Raw genomic sequence first — 16,735 nt, forward strand, 5'->3', positions numbered from 1 at the left:
TGAATTTAGAATAGCAGATCAAGCAACATGCTAAAGGGGGAAGCTGTTACATTTATGGAAATCTTTATTGTAGGCAGTATTAAGAAGCTTTTAAACTACGGTGCACTTTTTGCTGTTGCGGAAGTCTTTCTCTTGACAGCCATCTTGTGCAGTCAGCACTGATCGAAACGGTGGACTTAGATTCCACAGGTAAATCGAGACAGTTCCTCTTCTTTTTGCCATTCCTTTGGTCACTGTTTCAAAGTACATAAATCAGATAGTGATAATTATTCCTTTTGATGCTTTAAAAAAAATATTCTTGCGTAAATTAAGAATATATATTGCCATGAATTGGCTTCTCAGACATTCATCGTAGCGGAGCAACCAAGAAGGAATTTGAACGCTACGTTCATTTTCGTGTTTGATAAAAGACCCGTTTTGGTGGTGCACTTTGCTTCTGTGCTTTGCAGAAGGTAAGGCGTTAGTTGCTGTGACGTTTTGGTGTTGTGTTTAGTATTTCACTACGTATTTTGATTGCATTGTAGTGTATTTTCGTACAGCTGCACGGTAACTTAATGACCCCTTGCTATTTGCATAATACTAATTATAGGGCCGAAAGGGAGGCCACTCCGCACTCGGTATGTTCGTTATTATAGGAAGCCGCACTTCTTTTGTTCTACTTCATACAAAATCGACCAGAAACAGTACAATATTTGTGTTGAACCGCTTTTACTATACATGAGAATGACCAGTTTGGTGCTATATGCAATCCGCATCATTTAACTGGTGGAGGAAGAATCATGAATCATAAAATATAACTTCTTTGTTCAACGGCTTTCTTTCGTTTGTCTTTCAGTGATGGTGATGTTTGTGGCAGCTAGTGTATGTTGAAGATGTCCACTAGAAGTAAACGAAAGACTGGATCAGAAAGTACCAGGTTTGCAGCAGATAAATCATTTATCTAATCCGTTAGTTATTGGATTGGCCTGTGACCATTTCAATAGGGTACTTTTTGAGAAGAGACATCAGCAATATGTGAACACTTAACTAGTAGTCTCTTTATCATTTTAAACGCACTGGACACTTGGGATTTTCTGCATAATTCTGACCACTATTGGGTTAATGTGCAGTGACCAAAGACCAGTTAATAACCATAGTAACACACAGGGTCCAGTTAAACATGTTTCTGCAGTATGTTATTGATCTTTAAAATATATTAAGAAACTGTAATAAGAGCACCATTAAAGTAATTTGAAAAGTTCCATGCAATCTTTAAACCTTAATTATGTAAGAATATGTGTATATATATGACAGAATGCAGACCACAAGTTTTCATAGGAAACAAAAAGGACCTGAAAAGGCAGGAAACTGATTTAAAATTGTTCAACCTCTTAATATTATAACATAAAATTGTTCATCAGAGTATTGGTATTGTTCTAACATTTAAGCTTCTTTTGTTTGCTTTTTCTGCCATATTCTAGAAGAATAGCTCTGCTTGTGCTTCCAGGATGTCATTTCAAACAGGGTTTAGCAGTGGCCGTGTTGTCCCAAGCATTGGTATGACATCTAAGGAGCTGTGTGTCTATGATGACCTTTGCACTGGTCTTATCCTTGACCCATACCTTGGCTTTACTACACACAAGATGAACACAAAGTTTGTTTTCCTATTTTTATGTCTTCTAGAAAATGATTCCTTTTCACAACTGAGTATGATTGAAATGTAGAATAGCACAAATGTATGTGTGTATGTGTGCATTATAAGGGTGGGGAGAAGAGAGAGAAAAGGATAAATAAAATTTTAAGTAGAGCAGACTTTAGCAATTCATCTACTTCAGTTTGAATCATTTTCAGTTTCCGACCATTGCGTGGCAGTACAGAGCTGAAGCATATCGTTGAAAATTTCAAGCACATTCAAGACTATGAGAGAACCTTTCAGTGCTTATTACAGGTGGATGTGCCACGTATCTGCTGTCTAAACAAGACAAAGCACCAGCAGACCATTCTGCGGCAGCATGTAAGCATCTGTATTATGTTTTCATAGAACTAGGCATAGTGATGTAACTGAAAGGCATTTTTCTTTTTACATTAAAGAGCAATTTGTATTTTTTCGACTTAGTTTCTCCAGGTTGAGTCATCTTGCTTTCATATATGCACTCCAGAATTCTTTTTTTTTAATTGTAGAAAAGCAAAGAGAATTAAGGGATTGGGGCAAATTGCCTCCCTTTTGCCACTACAGCTGTCTGAAGTAGCAATGAACACCTTTGCAAGTTGCTTTAATACATTCAGTTGTCGGTCTTGATCTTATCTAATAGAGTCACCATAAATCTGTATGATTGGATCTCTCATTTCTTTTTTGAGGTGTTTAGATATGGATTAATTATAAGAAAAAAAAAAAAAGCTTTTTTGACTGTTCCATTCCTTGAGACATTTCCTATTTGAAAGGTATTGTGGACTTTTGAAAAAAAATTTGTCCCTCATTTCATGAAAAAGAACGACAGCAATGTACTGTGTGAATTTTTTTTCCCTAATTTCTATTGTCCTCTACTTAATGATGAATGAGAGAGCTAAGATTCAGTAGACTCAGCCGTTGCTGAGAAGAGACAATCAAGTAGTTTGACAAGCTGCTTTCATTGCTAACACCTACATGGAGAGAATACTGGTTTTTCTGCATTTTGTGAAGATAGCATTTCCTTCCTTTTTATGCTGACTATCTTTAGCTGGTATCATTATTGAATATAAGTAAATATCTCTTGTGCAGTTTTTGCAAGAGCTGTGCCTAGAGAAGCAGTGAGCATAGCTTACTTGTGGATTTTATAGTGTTTTCTACAAATGCTAATATGTTTACCTACAGGTATACCGGTATCTACGGATGTTTGATTTGAATGCTGGCTATGAAATTTTGCCTTGCCATCGTTACTCACTGGAGGGTAAATTAGGTGGAAAGATATGTGCCACCCACTTCTGGTAAGTTTTATGCAGACTTGTACTTACTAGCTCAGGTTTATTTTCAGCAGGCCTAAGCTTTAAAATGGAGCATGAATTTATTTTTTTGGTGTTGTCCTGAATTTTTTTCTCAGCAGCTTCCAGTAAAGAGCATGGTCTTTTAAGCTAGCCAATCAGGACACCAAATTGTTATGCTTATGGTCTTATTGCAAGCCTATCTCAAAGTGGTTGGAACATGCTTTGATCTTTGACATTACAGAAAAGATAAAAGATTTACAAAGATGAATAAAATATTAGATGAACCTACTTTTCCATTTAAGACATCTATGGTGACCACCTCCCTTCCCTTCCTGGATCTCATACAGAGAACATAGAACCAATGACTTTGTGCGAAAAAATTCGTACTACAGCGAAAAATTCGTAGGACAACAGGAACCTCTACTTTCAACAGTCAGGCAACGTAAGATATTTTTCTTTGGTCATGTGACCTGGCATGACACTTTGTCGAAGATGATCCTTCAAGGCCACGTCAACGCCACAGTTGCCAGAGTAAGAACTGGCTTACGAATGTCAAAGACTGGACTGGTCATCCTGTAGAGGACCTACTGCCCAGAATAGGCAAGAGTGGTAGGCCCTGTCATTGCCACATCTATCCATATGCTCCTCCTAGTGACATGTGCTGGTCAAGGGACGACTTACTGACTGATTAAATCCTCTCCTTTAATCTTTGCCTGCTGTGTGATGTCAAATCCACTTGCTATACCTTTACTGTGGCATGAAACCAAAGTTTGGCATCTTCTAATCAACTAAAGATCTTTACATCCACGTTATATTGTTTTCTTTGCACAGAGTTTTTCTTGTTCTTTGTCAGGAAAAAGAACTCTAAGATAGAGCTACTGGTGGGCTGCATTGCAGAGCTGACTCCAGAAGAGGAAAGTCAGCTGCTGAAACCAGGTGAAAATGATTTCAGTGTTATGTACTCCACACGCAAGAACATGGCCCAGCTTGGCTTGGTCCAGCATCTTTCATCAACCATGACTGTCGTCCAAACTGTACGGTAAATATCCAGAACTATCAGCAGAAGCATCAGTGATGGCTTCGAAGGAAATGACATGTGGTAAAGAAAATGGCAGATACTAGACACCCAGTCTAAATGTTTATAAAAGTCTATTTTTATTTTCCTTATACACATTTATGAATGGTTAGAACAACATAAATACTGTTCATGAAAAATGTGTTATGGTTGCTCTTAACAAAATGGATAAATGTCAAGGTTGCTGTGAACATGCTCAGAAGTATCTTTTGTTCTCTTCTACAGTCCTGTCAAGTGTATGTGTGTATCTGTTGTGCTACTATTTAGCTGTATTTTACACAAGGGAAAATCCTAGGTACTACCAGCAGTCTGGCGGTGCAATGGTTAACACCTGTCACCAATACAGTGAGGGTTGGCTGTCCTGGGTTTAACTCTCGTCTGGAGCAAGCTTTTCTTTCTCTGCATTTTGACATCGTTTTTACAGGGTTGGCTTTCCTGCCATCATATAGCCTTAGCTGCTGGTTCAGCATAAAACACCAACCCCTTCCCCCCACTCCCCAGGTACTACCAGTCTACATGCAGCACACATGTACATACATAGAGCTAGGAAACAGGACTGTCACTCCTGTCCTTCATTTTCTGGACTGGCTACCCCATTTGTTCTTGCATTTAGTACCAGTTGTTTATTCTGTGTTATAATTATTTTGCAAGCTTCAGCCCTATTTCTCTGAACTTTTCTTCCCCTAAATCCCTGCCAGGCTACTCTGCTCTTAGTCTGATGATTCTCTGCTCTCTATCCCTGTTACCAGGACAACCACATATGGTCACCAGATTTTTAGTTACTGTGCTGCAAAACAGTGGAACTTTCTTCCCTTCCATATCTGCCATCTGCACACCACTGAATCCTTCAAATGTGCACAGAAAACACTTCTGCTCCATGAGTATTACTCCTTACACCAATCAAAATAGTTGTCAATAGTTTGATTACAGTCAGTTGACTAGTCCGCCTGCTCGTCTTCCTTTGCAGATTTATGACACCCTCCATCCTTACTGTTTGTTCCTTGATTGCACTTTGTGTCTTATCTTTATCTTTTATGAGCTGTTTCTCCTTCCATCCTTCATATTCAGTTCATGTCTCCTACTTATGTGCTGAGAGCATGCTAGTTTGTGAGAATGATTATGCACTTTATAAATCACATGTTGTCACACAAAGATAATAAGACCTCTGCATGCATATCTCATTCATTGCTGTTGGCTTTTTCAGTTTGTGTCAACTGGTCGTGACACAGCTTGTGTAAAAGTAAAGCGAGACATTGAGCCTGGTGAAGAGATCACATGTTTTTATGGCGAGGATTTCTTTGGTGATGGCAACTGCAACTGTGAATGCATCACCTGTGAAAGGTTGGAGAATTAGTGTACAGTCTGACTGGAAAATACAAGCAGTCATAACTATGATACTGAAAAAGTGGCCCATTCTGACAGTGTAGTATAAAGAAGATGTGAAATTGGTTATGTCAGCTTTGCTATTTCTACTGGATTGCATTCAGTCTCGTTGGGAAGCAGTTAACCGAGTGTTTAGAGGACTGGTGTCCGAACTGACAGGTGTGCTGATTTGATATCTGTATAATCCACTAAGCTTCCCCCAGTTGATCCAGCTATCAGGAATGGGTACCTGACTCCATAGAGGGTTGGGGAAGATAAAGAAGCAAGGAAAAGGAGAAAGGTTTTCTTTTAAGTAATCCAGTTTTTAAAGGTAAATTAATGACACCAACAAGGATAAGCTTTAAAAAAAATTATCGGATTTGTTCATATGATATGTTGCAAAAACATTTTCTATAATTTATGGAAAAAATATACTCCATTTTATGCTGTTGTTTAATTAAGGGGTAAAACAACTATATTCATAGATTTAGACCATGACACAGACATAAATGTCGTGATAGTACTCTTGAGCTGACAACTTGTCAACAAAAAAAAAACTATGGTGATTGTTAGGTTATGGCATTTTTAAGACTGTACAATTTTCTGCTGGTAAGTTATTATTTGCAAATCATTATACGCTTTAAATGAAAGTCTGCTTCATGCAAGGCTGGCTCCTTTGCCATGATACAGCCTTTGTTTGCTGGCTCAGGGTAAAACATCAATTCCCCCTCCACCTCCCCTCTTCCATGAAATGAACAAAGACCATGTAGCAAAGCACTGCAACCATTCAGCTTGTATCTATTGAAAGCAAACTTAATTTGAGCGATCCTGAGCTGGGTTTGCCTGTGATCTTGAAAAGAAGTCAATAACTGACAATTTTAAGGCAACTTGACCTTACTAAGTTTGGTCTGACTAATCAACTTGCCACTTGAGACCAGCAACTTTGGTTTATTTTCAAGTCCTCACATGCATACCAGTAAACAGGATATATTTTTTTGGAAGCCAGAAAAGTTGGGCTTAACATCAGACTTAAAAGCTTACATGGTTTACATGTGATCCAAACTGATGGCTTTAAGTGCAATATTGGAAAGAAGGAGCAATATTTTTGAAGGTGATTATCAAGTATTGATTCACCAGCTAAGATTAGCAATTACATTGTGAACAGATAAATGGAACTTTGAAATATGTTGGCTTAATCTTCATTTATTAAGCAATATTGCCAAGATGGATGCACATTTATGTGGATCAAGATACACTAAAAATGGCTGGAAAAACAAAAGATTGGTATTTTAGACTGGCTAGCAGAAAATCCAGATCTTAATCCAATGAAAGATATTTCTGAATGCATGGTATGCAAAATATTTTGGACTGAGTATCAGTTTCAGACCATTAAAAATTTATAAAAGTTATCCTTAAATTCTGCAAAGAAATTCCCAAAGATTACTTGCAAGTATTGGCTACTGTTATACAAGGTACATTGATGCCATTAAAAGAAACAGCAAGACTACTAATAAGCACAGCTGTGAGAAAGAATTTATCAATATTTTTGCATGTTTTGAAAGTGGCATTTTTTTTTCCCTTTGTCACTCATTGCTGTTATTACAATTGTTTAGATTACTTAAAAATTTGTCTATTTTGTATTATTACGATCACTAATCATAGTAAAATAATATATTTGCAGTTGTCTGAAGTTTATTTTTACAGTGCAACTATACTTTGCTATGCACTACTTCATCTGTGTGTTTTCTAATAATGGTGCATTAAAAAAATGTATAGTTTCAAAAATTAAATAATAGGCTAACGCAAGTGACTACAGTGTTTATGGAGCTACTCTTAATCCTATATCCACTCTAAATTTCTTTTACAGTTTATGGCCTTTGAAGTTAAATCTCTTGATTTGCCTAAAATTGTGTTCTTTAAGACATTAAAAGGAGAGAACTGAATAATAATAATCTTTTTCAGAAGGCAAGCTGGTGCCTATAGGCCACAGAAGTCTGTTACAGTGGAGGAGGACAAAGGGTATTGTTTTCGTGACACAGATGACCGTCTTAGTCGACTCAAAACGCAACCTAAAGAAAAACAACCAAAGTTTAATGGAGTTACAAGGAGTGCAACAGGTATGGTCTTTCATTGTCCATCTGTGTATTGAACATTTCATTATGAAATGAATATTTTCCTTGCTGAAAACTTTTTTCTTTTGCTTGAACACAATTTTTTATATGTATAGATTACACTTTCCACATCCATTAGACACTTGTCAAAAATGTAATTTGGTAATATTTTTTCTCTTGCTTTTTTACAGAATCTTGGGATTGCAGAGCACGCAATATAATGTCACAGGCCCATCTGCTGACAGCAGCAGAACTGAAGCGTCGTGGTATAACACGTTATGATGCAGAAATTATCCTTGAACAAGGCTTGAGCTTACCTAGTCCCAGACTTGTTTTAGACTATCGAATGCCTCATCCTGCTGAAGGCTGCATAGGTCCCATATCCACGGCTAATAGTGTACCAGAGAGCTATGTTTCCAGTACAGAAAAGTGTACTATAGACAAAAGTGATACCTCCGATGACCAACCTCAGAATAAAAATGGTGCATGCTCTAAGATTTCACCATGTGTACAACGGACACATCGACAACGAGTCCTGAATACAAAGAACCATCAAAGTTTGCTAACCTCTTGTTGCAAATTGGAAGAAACTCACTGTGACAATAAAGAGCTCCATGTTCAGGATGAAAAAATGCTTGATTTCAAATGCCGAGGGGAAGTTACTACGGTACCAGTCGTTGCTGAGGAAAACCCCATGATTAAGCCCATGATTCCTAGTCTTTTGGTGGCTGAGGGTCATCAGCCTGTGCTAACATCAGACCAGTACTTTAGTCAGCATGCAAATGGAAAGCTACACAAGTTCCCTACCAAAATAAAAAATGAAAGAATTCCCATCAGACAGAGCCCTCGTCTTCGCCAGCCTTCTGGATTAGAGGTATCAAAATCGTGTGTAGACAATGCATTGGACTCTAACCATAATTTTCATGAGCCACCAGTATTGGAGCCTGAAGCGCCCATTTTGTCACCAGCTGAAGGTGGGTATGAAGATACTGCTGTCAGTGAAGTGAGTGTGACATGCAAGCTGGAACAATCCCCACTTTATTCCTCCCATGAAGTGCCACAGTTGTCTTTTTGTGGTAACATGTCCTCTGTAAATAATTTGACAACAAGCACTGTTGAGACTGAGTTTAAGCGAAAGGGATCTTCTGATGCATGCTCTCCTACACCCAAGTTTCCAAGAATGGTTTTACGAATGCCAAGGGACCCTATATTAGAGGAGAAGCTGTCACAGTGTAGGTCATCAGCTATTATATTTAAGTGGAAGCAACCCAAGAAGCTGCGGCTGAGGTTTGATGGGAATTCTGTAGAGAGATACCTTCCACATGACACCAACTATCCTTCCTAACCAAGGTACAAAACTAGCCATACTGCCTTATAGTTTTCACTGCTAGACTGTTTGAAATGGCAAATAACCTTTGGATTATTAGTGAGGCAGCTTCTGTTCCAAAGGGAATTTCAAGATCTTTAAGGCGTGGTATTTAAACTTTTCGCCTGTGATAACAGCAAGATTTTGAAAAAGAAATACTTGTGAACATATATGCTATGCTCACTATGTTGGGACATTGTCGTGGTTTCCATTCTGTGATCAGATTCTCTAGGGAAGTCAGCTTACACTCAGGTGATATTTAAGAGACTGGTTACGTGGTTTTTTTTTTTTTTTTTTTTTTTTTGGTTAACTGCACCTTTGAGATACTAGTTCAGGTGTGTGTAGCATGAGAAAGGAAAGGAGTTTATCTCTGTGTGTCTTTGTATGTTCAGTGTATAAAATTTACATTTTTTGAAAGAATGCTCGAGTGAATGCAAAAGATACTGAGGCCAAAGAGAGAAACAGAATAGGGTTGTTTTTTTTTAAATCTGGTAACCAAACTGCAGCTTGGTGCATTGAGAGGAATGCACTCCAAAAGTTTTAGCATCCCCCAAGCAGGATACAAGGATGGGATGTAGATATATTAAATAATGTAAGGAGAGGGTGTCAGTTCATTTGTGTCCTTAGTTCACATTAAAATGGAATCTATGGTTGATTTAGTGAAACAAGACCATGTTGCATAAATGATCATAACATAATTGGATTAGAGCAGGGGTGGGCAATTAATTTTCCAAGGGGCAGCATGAGAAATTGGGATGGTTTTAGAGGGCCGGACTAATATAGTTAACTCAGTTTTACCCAATACTGTATGCATAGCATATATACTGGCGGCAGGCTGGCCGGTCAGAGACAGGAGGCGGGCCGGCCTTTGCCCAGGTCTGGATTAGAGGGAGCTATGTCTGGCACCTTAGATACCCAACACATCTATCAATTAGCAATATAAGCATAACATAAAATAACAATGAACAAATAATAAACTACCAAATAAAGTTTAGGTTATTCACCCTAAGTAAATTTGTCTGTCACATTTTAGGATTCATGATAAAAACTTATTTAACATGACATACCATAGATGAAATGCATGGCCTGACCAAGACAGTTATAATTGAATTTTTCTCAGTTTAGAGGCTTAATGTACTGTGCTCAGGACTTCAAATGAATGATTGATGAGCAGAATAGTTTGCTGGTTACATACTTTTTTTAATGGGTTCTGGTTAACTGCACATCATGTTCCCACTTCCGACTGCACACAGACTGGCACCTAAAATATTCCCTTGACATTCAAAATGCCCTCTACAAGTACATTGACAATACATATGTAGTTCCACTCTGCTCCAAATTTTACTTTTTTGCAAGTATCATAGTGAAAGCTCGAACAGAGTTTTTTAAAAATCATTTGCTATAATAGTGATTCAGATATCAGGAGTCTGAATAACAAGGTTTGACTGAATTCTGAATAAATGCATAGGTTACAATGACTGTCAGAATGTTCAAATCATCCATTAACTTCCCTAAAATATATCAGAAAGTTTTTTAAAAAGTAGTTTATTTGGTAATGGTGGCCAATGTGCCAAGTAGCTTTATAGACACTAAAGAAAATAGCTATTGCTTTGGGGTTTTTTTTTGTCCTTTCACATAAGAATATTGTTAAACACGATCCAAATATAAGCCCCTCACATGCCACATCCATTTTTAATGAATCGGCATAAAAATGTAGTTATGCACTCTCAAACACGAATACTGTAACAGGTTATTCTTGAAATGGAAATAAGAGTGATCTGAAATTTGCTGTAAAAGTGAAAGCAAATATAAAAATAGAAGGCTGGGAAAAAATGATCAGGGCTGGGTATTGAAAGGCAGCTGTCACTGCTTTTGGTATGGGTTTATAGTATCTAAGGAGGATCATTTACTTTTTTTGTTGATTGTAGTTTCAATCTGTTTAGAGCCTTCCACTTCAAGAGGCAGCTACATGGTATGTTTTTACAAGTCAAATGACCATTAAGATACTGATGCAGCATACTAGCAATTTGCAATCCCATCTCTCTGTTTTGCCATATGTGAGGTTCTTCTTAACCACTTTTAATTTGTTGCCATTTTACATGCTATTAGTTCAAAAGCATTTTGCTCGATGTTATGTAAAATCTGATTTTATCAAAAGTGAATATTAAGTGGGTGGTTCGTAAAATACAAAGTGCTTTAAGAACTATTATCCTTATTACAACTTTCTAAATTTTTGAGTGGTCTCTCAAAAGGTAGGAAAAGAACATTCAACACTACATGTATTACAATAGATGCCAAACAAAGCTGCATCTTTGCTTTGATATTTTCAGCAGAAAATACACTTTAAGAGCCATTGTTGCTTGTATCCTGCATACAAGCATAAGTGGAGTCACCTGTTACTTTGTGGGGACAGCACAATGGTCTCTTCGGACAATACATCAAGAGTTATTCTTTGGTGCTTTCCCAGTTTCCTGTTTGTGCATCTGACAGAACTAAAATGTATCTCCTGCTATTTAGGTGATTAACTTATATTTTATTTTGCATATTATGCTGTCATTTTCATCATGAAAATTCAATGTGTGGGTGTTGATGTGAGCACTTTTGAGTGTTAGGAGCATGGATGATAGTGACTGAAGACTATCTTTTATATACTGATGTCCAAAATAAACAGCAGTTTCTGGGATTGTACTCTTTCCCCTACTTGGAAAACAGCCACATCTATTTCTGGTATCGTTTAGCAATGTAAGCCACTTTAGAGACTGCATATAACAAATTAAATTAAAAATCACATTTGCCTGCATGGAGGCAGGACTACAAATCAACTGACCAAACATAAACACAAGTGTCAATAAATGGATGACACCATGGCAAAAATAAATGTGCATAAGGTGTAAGAATGAGAACCGAACAGTGAGCCAAAGTGTGGCTATGAAAAATATTTTCTGAAGAGGAAAGTTTTCAACAGTCCAAAATAGAAATGGGCAGAGAATTAAAAATGGGAGAGTCGGCTGAATTTCTCTGACTTGTAACACAGACAGGAGGGGCAACACCAGACTGTGGCAAGGTGTCAGGAGATAGGTATGCTAAGACCAAATGATGAGCATGGCAAATATGTAAATTCATGCAAGCTTGCACTAGCAGCCAGTAGAGTGTAGCATGGTCTGCTTTTCACTTGGATAACCTTTTCAGAAATTTGTCTAGTTGGTGATCTAGTGAGATCAACAAGTATAAGTTATTCAACTATGATGGCCCAAAAGCAGAATGGAGATTCTCAGTGGAGGAAGACATCTGCAGATTGCATTGTGATATTCCTGAACATGCATCAGTTAAAGATAATAAGTTAATACCAGAAAAGAATGCCACAGAGTATATTTTCCAGAGGCTGTTGATTTAATTCTTTGAAGGACATCCAGATAGATCTAAGCAAGGCTAGATGTTATGCATTATCAGCATACATGCAAGTTCGTGGTAGATGGCATGACCAAGTGCTTGGATGTACACTGAATTAAAGGCCCAAGAACAGAGCCTCAGGTGAAGATGTGGAGCCTTTGCCAGACTGAATGTGGTCAGTGTAAACTATAGTTAAAGTTCCTGAACACGGCCTGCAGTTGTTTGGGCACAAGAAGTCTGGAGTAAACAAAACTTCTCTGCAATAGCTATCTCAATATTAAAAAGTTACATTTGGTTACCCAACAGGGTTTTCAGCTATCCTGGCTTGGGAGAACTTCATAAAAAAAAAAAAAAAATGCGCTCGATTGCTCAAATGTAGAAGTGAACCTATCTAAAAGCATATCCATGAAGAACCACTCAATGTGGTTTAAGACATTAGGTTTTGATCAAATACCACAACAGTACTTGTGTTAGATTGTGTTACATACACTTACTCCTGTTGTAACCTGTCACCTAACAGGACTTAGTACCTGATGAGCAAATGTCAGCTACAAATGGTTTTACTTTTGAGAATGGCATGCTGTATTAAAAAACTTAAATTGCATTAGAGCATTATGCAACTGCTACATCGACACCAAAATGAGATTTTACTATTAATTTTTTGTGACTTGTCTCTACAAGTTGTTGCCACGTACACAGCAATGGTGAGAACATCACATAAGTTGCATTCACATTTCACAATAAAGATAACCTGTATTTTCCTCCAATTTTATTGTGCCTTATCAAATGTCTATTCATCTTCCTCAGAGCGAAGGCGAGCATTAGGATTCGTGATTTTGATGGACAACTGCTGTGCACGCTCAACAATGGCCTTGCGTTTACGACTGGATACACAATGGGCAATTTCCGCTGAAAAGCGACGGTTCTGCATAAGAAGAATTTCAAGCTCCTGTAATAGGACCACAAAAATATAATTAGTTTGCATTACTGAAACATACATTCATCAGGACAAACATTTGAGACTAAGTTGCGTGTGACTCTTACATGGAGCAAATATGGTAGTCATAAAATCTTATACAGTGCCAAGAGATCTCATGCTGAGACAAAAACATTGATGACAACAGCAACATACCACATCAATCAGTCAAAGCCACATTCATTGGTGTCCCACTTAATCATGCTCTTTCAAAAGAAGTACAAATGTTTTGAATGAACTTGTGTAAGACACTTCTCTTGACATACCTTCACATTTCGGACTAGGAACTTTTTGAACCCATCAGGGCAGACATGACGCGACTTTTTATCACTTCCATAACCGATGTTTGGCATCAAGTACTGGCCTTTGAAACGTCGCCTGACTCTGTTGTCAATACCCTTTGGCTTCCGCCAGTTTGACTGCACAAACGATTTATTTATACTATAATCGACATTAAAGGACATGGTTTTTCAAATATTAAAAAAAAAATCTCTTTAGGATAGCGAAACATCTCCCGCACACTTCAACAATTAAGTACCAACATGTTTTTAACACTTCATGAGAGCACAGACATAATTCACAAGCAACAACCAAGTTTTTAACTAAATTGCGAAAAATATTACACATACCTTAACTCGATCATACCTATCCGACTGATGTCGGATAAACTTCTTTGTTCTTTTTTTCACAATTGCAGGTTTTGTAAGAGGTCTCACAGCCATCGTTATGGTCTTCTGAAAGATATTGGAGTATGGAGTTAACATGTATCGGTATACATATTTACATTTTATTTCGACATCGAGTAATCTCTTAAAATACCAATTGCTTCTAGAACATCTATAACTTACATACAATCAAATATGACTTACTAAACTGAAGTTATAAATATAAAAATCATGAGATTGACATGATTTTAATAACATACCCTATGATTCCTCACTAGCTAGATAAGGCTACCGGAAAAGGAAGTTCACTCGTTTTCAGACAAGGGAGGCTAACATTCTCACTAACCTACCCTTTGAATTTTGTCGTCAAATGCGAAGTGCGATTATTAATTGCGAGCTGGCGTGTTAAGATTGAGGAAGATTTTTTTTTCTTGCGCACAAGTGACTGCAATAGGCTTTTTTTTTTTGTGTTCTTCATTGTTTTCCTTAGATTTTCTATGTTGGAATGTTTGGGATACTGGGCTGGATTGATTCAGAAACTAGCGACTTGTATAAGTAATGGTAGTCAACAATATCCTGTTTTGTATATCAACATTTTTTTTCCCTTAGAGAATTAAAACATAAAATAGTCAGCAGGTCTAAGATGCCAGTGTAAATTACCCATAATTGACTTAACAGCTACATCTGGCTTGAAAATTGTTTTAATTCACCTCATAGGTTTCTCACCTCCCACTTGACGCCCTATAATAAAATCAAAGATATGATGTGCCTCTAACATCAGATTTGTCAGTCATATGTGGTATGGTACATCTGCCCATTTTCAGTAAGGATCACAGTACTATTCAAGTCATAACAATGTTTCATGAAATGGAATATTGCCCCACCTTTGATTCGGTCTGGGCAAAATTATTTTAGCTATAAAAAGCGATCATGAGTAAATTTATGTCATCAATACTATCAATCAGGCAGTGACGTACTGGAATTTATAACCATTTGGGTTTGGAATATAGTAAATTGGTAAATAATTTTTATGCTGGTCATCACATTTTTTTACAATTAAATGTTGGAATTCATCCCTTATATCCTTAGTATTACAGAGTCTATAGAACCTTTCATTTCTAGGAATATCAATTTGCCTACATTTATTCACTGGAGAATGGTTATTCAATAAGATAGTCATAGGGAGAGTATTTTTAAGTAGAGATCTGGTTAAAAAAAAACTACTTTTAAACATTCTATAATTTGAGTATACTTGGAAACTAGTTCTCCTATCTGATTCTGAATATACTGGTCCTATAGACCCTATCCACTTTTTTCTTGAACCAATCACCTGAAATGTTAAGTTTTTGTACTTAAACCGAGATTTTGCTGTGTTTTCTGGGCAGTACTGATATAGCTAGACTTGAGGATATTTGTTTCATGTAAGTTTAAGAGCATTCTATATACAATGCTTGACATTTTATTAGCAGGTCTTTCTGCTAAGGCTAAATCTTTGGGGTCCCAGGGACCCCTTCTTAAGATTTTTAAGGGGTCCCTGTTCTTCGCCCAAATTTGAATGGGACCCCAATGACGAAAATTGAAGGGGTCCTCCAAATTTTTCTCCGAACTTTTAATGCATACTGTACGCACTTTTTTGCGTAAGCAGAAGCCCTGATTAGTATTATTTCATTTATCAATTTAAACCAAAAACTGAGCATTCTACTTTTAATAAGAAGTGATGATACTATACAAGACCAGGTGGACTTTCTTATTTTAAGGATCATTTTGTAAAATCTTAGCTGTAGTTTAACACAAGCATCACTAATTCCTGATGCCCCTGTTTCACAATGATATTGGAATGACAATTCTGTCAAGCATATCAAGCTGTATATCTAGTGTTGTGACTGCATTTTTTTTTCTTTTTTTTTTTTAGTAGAGCAAATATCGCTCTTGAGGCTGTCATATATTTGTGCTACAAGAAAGTTATTGAAATTCAGTTTCAGGCCAAGACAGACAAAATAATCTATTTCAAGTTTCTTACCATTATATATGAATGTTGGTTTCTTTCTTATTTTACCTCTAGAAAATGTAAATATTTTAGTTAAAAAGACAGTATCATCTGTTACAGTAATATGAATAATTTAAGAAGCACATGAGTTTCCAGAGCCAGCATGGCTGATTCTGAGAGCACTTAGTCTGCTAAGATGGGGGACAGTCATTTCCCTCCACAACAAAAGTCAATTTGTTCCCTATGTGGGAAAAAATGGTCTTGGGGCAAAATGACCTATGACCACTAAGAGATGTGATTTCAAGTCATTGAGTTAGACTGCTTCAAGTATTATGTGGTCGCTACAGTGTACTCACTGTTTCAACAGTAACCATTGTGTTCCTGTGTGTCTGGATATGGATGCTTATTAGCACCACTCATTTTAAAGCCAAACCCGTTTACCATTAGGATGACCAACCTGTAATTCATCTGGGAAAATGTGTAATGTCAGGGAAAAATCTAAATTTATCATGTTTAATTAGCTGCAGACTAAAATAAAGGGTGGCTTCTTTATTTTCCCATTGAGATTTGACTGCACTGGATTTTGATATTGCTGTTGTTTTATTTCTACAATTGAGAGATTATTCCTGGATTTCCCCCAAAATAAACAGATATCTTCAGAGTTAACACATTACCTGCTTTATTTTTTATTTTTCTTATACCCATCAAGCAGCTCCTTTCAACCTGTCAACTCCCTGATCCTTCTGCTTATCAGTCTGATCTCGCCTGGGGTGATGGTAGCAGAACAAAATCTGTTGGTTGAACCACAAACTAATATCCCTCTTTGCGTCCGTGAACAAATTAAGTCATTACAATGTTTACGG

General features: G+C 37.1%; 2 protein-coding genes across 3 annotated transcripts; one reads left to right on the forward strand and one right to left on the reverse strand.

The window, feature by feature from the left end:
- Positions 1 to 75: 75 nt before the first annotated feature.
- Positions 76 to 12,600, forward strand: LOC112560425 (histone-lysine N-methyltransferase KMT5B-like). The gene is given in 11 exon segments (XM_025232282.1): positions 76 to 189; positions 343 to 452; positions 836 to 916; positions 1,487 to 1,633; positions 1,831 to 1,993; positions 2,831 to 2,943; positions 3,794 to 3,924; positions 3,927 to 3,979; positions 5,220 to 5,356; positions 7,340 to 7,494; positions 7,680 to 12,600. Coding segments are annotated over 9 exon segments (2,106 nt in total). The 5' UTR covers positions 76 to 189; positions 343 to 452; positions 836 to 863; the 3' UTR covers positions 8,834 to 12,600.
- A 396-nt stretch (positions 12,601 to 12,996) lies between these two features.
- Positions 12,997 to 14,276, reverse strand: LOC112560432 (60S ribosomal protein L32-like). 2 transcript variants are annotated; one of them, XM_025232295.1, is made up of 4 exons: positions 14,146 to 14,276; positions 13,850 to 13,954; positions 13,487 to 13,639; positions 12,997 to 13,193 (listed from the first exon to the last, which is right to left on the reverse strand). In XM_025232295.1, exons 2-4 carry the CDS (start codon positions 13,940 to 13,942, stop codon positions 13,035 to 13,037), a joined length of 405 nt encoding a protein of 134 aa, XP_025088080.1. In that variant the 5' UTR covers positions 13,943 to 13,954; positions 14,146 to 14,276; the 3' UTR covers positions 12,997 to 13,034. The 2 variants fall into 2 exon arrangements, with proteins under 2 accessions (XP_025088080.1, XP_025088082.1); XM_025232297.1 differs by having other exon boundaries at positions 13,850 to 13,951; positions 14,146 to 14,182.
- Positions 14,277 to 16,735: the final 2,459 nt, after the last annotated feature.

Source organism: Pomacea canaliculata, linkage group LG3, assembly GCF_003073045.1.
Source record: "Pomacea canaliculata isolate SZHN2017 linkage group LG3, ASM307304v1, whole genome shotgun sequence".
Taxonomy (NCBI): domain Eukaryota; kingdom Metazoa; phylum Mollusca; class Gastropoda; order Architaenioglossa; family Ampullariidae; genus Pomacea; species Pomacea canaliculata.

What these genes read in the sequence shown, in the direction of transcription:
- LOC112560432 (XM_025232295.1), bottom strand. Translation starts at nt 13,942, where the DNA reads ATGGCTGTGAGACCTCTTACAAAACCTGCAATTGTGAAAAAAAGAACA. An exon ending in ATAGGTATGATCGAGTTAAG is followed by an intron (nt 13,640 to 13,849) that starts GTATGTGTAATA and finishes TCGTTTGTGCAG; the next exon opens with TCAAACTGGCGGAAGCCAAA. An exon ending in TCCTAGTCCGAAATGTGAAG is followed by an intron (nt 13,194 to 13,486) that starts GTATGTCAAGAG and finishes GTCCTATTACAG; the next exon opens with GAGCTTGAAATTCTTCTTAT.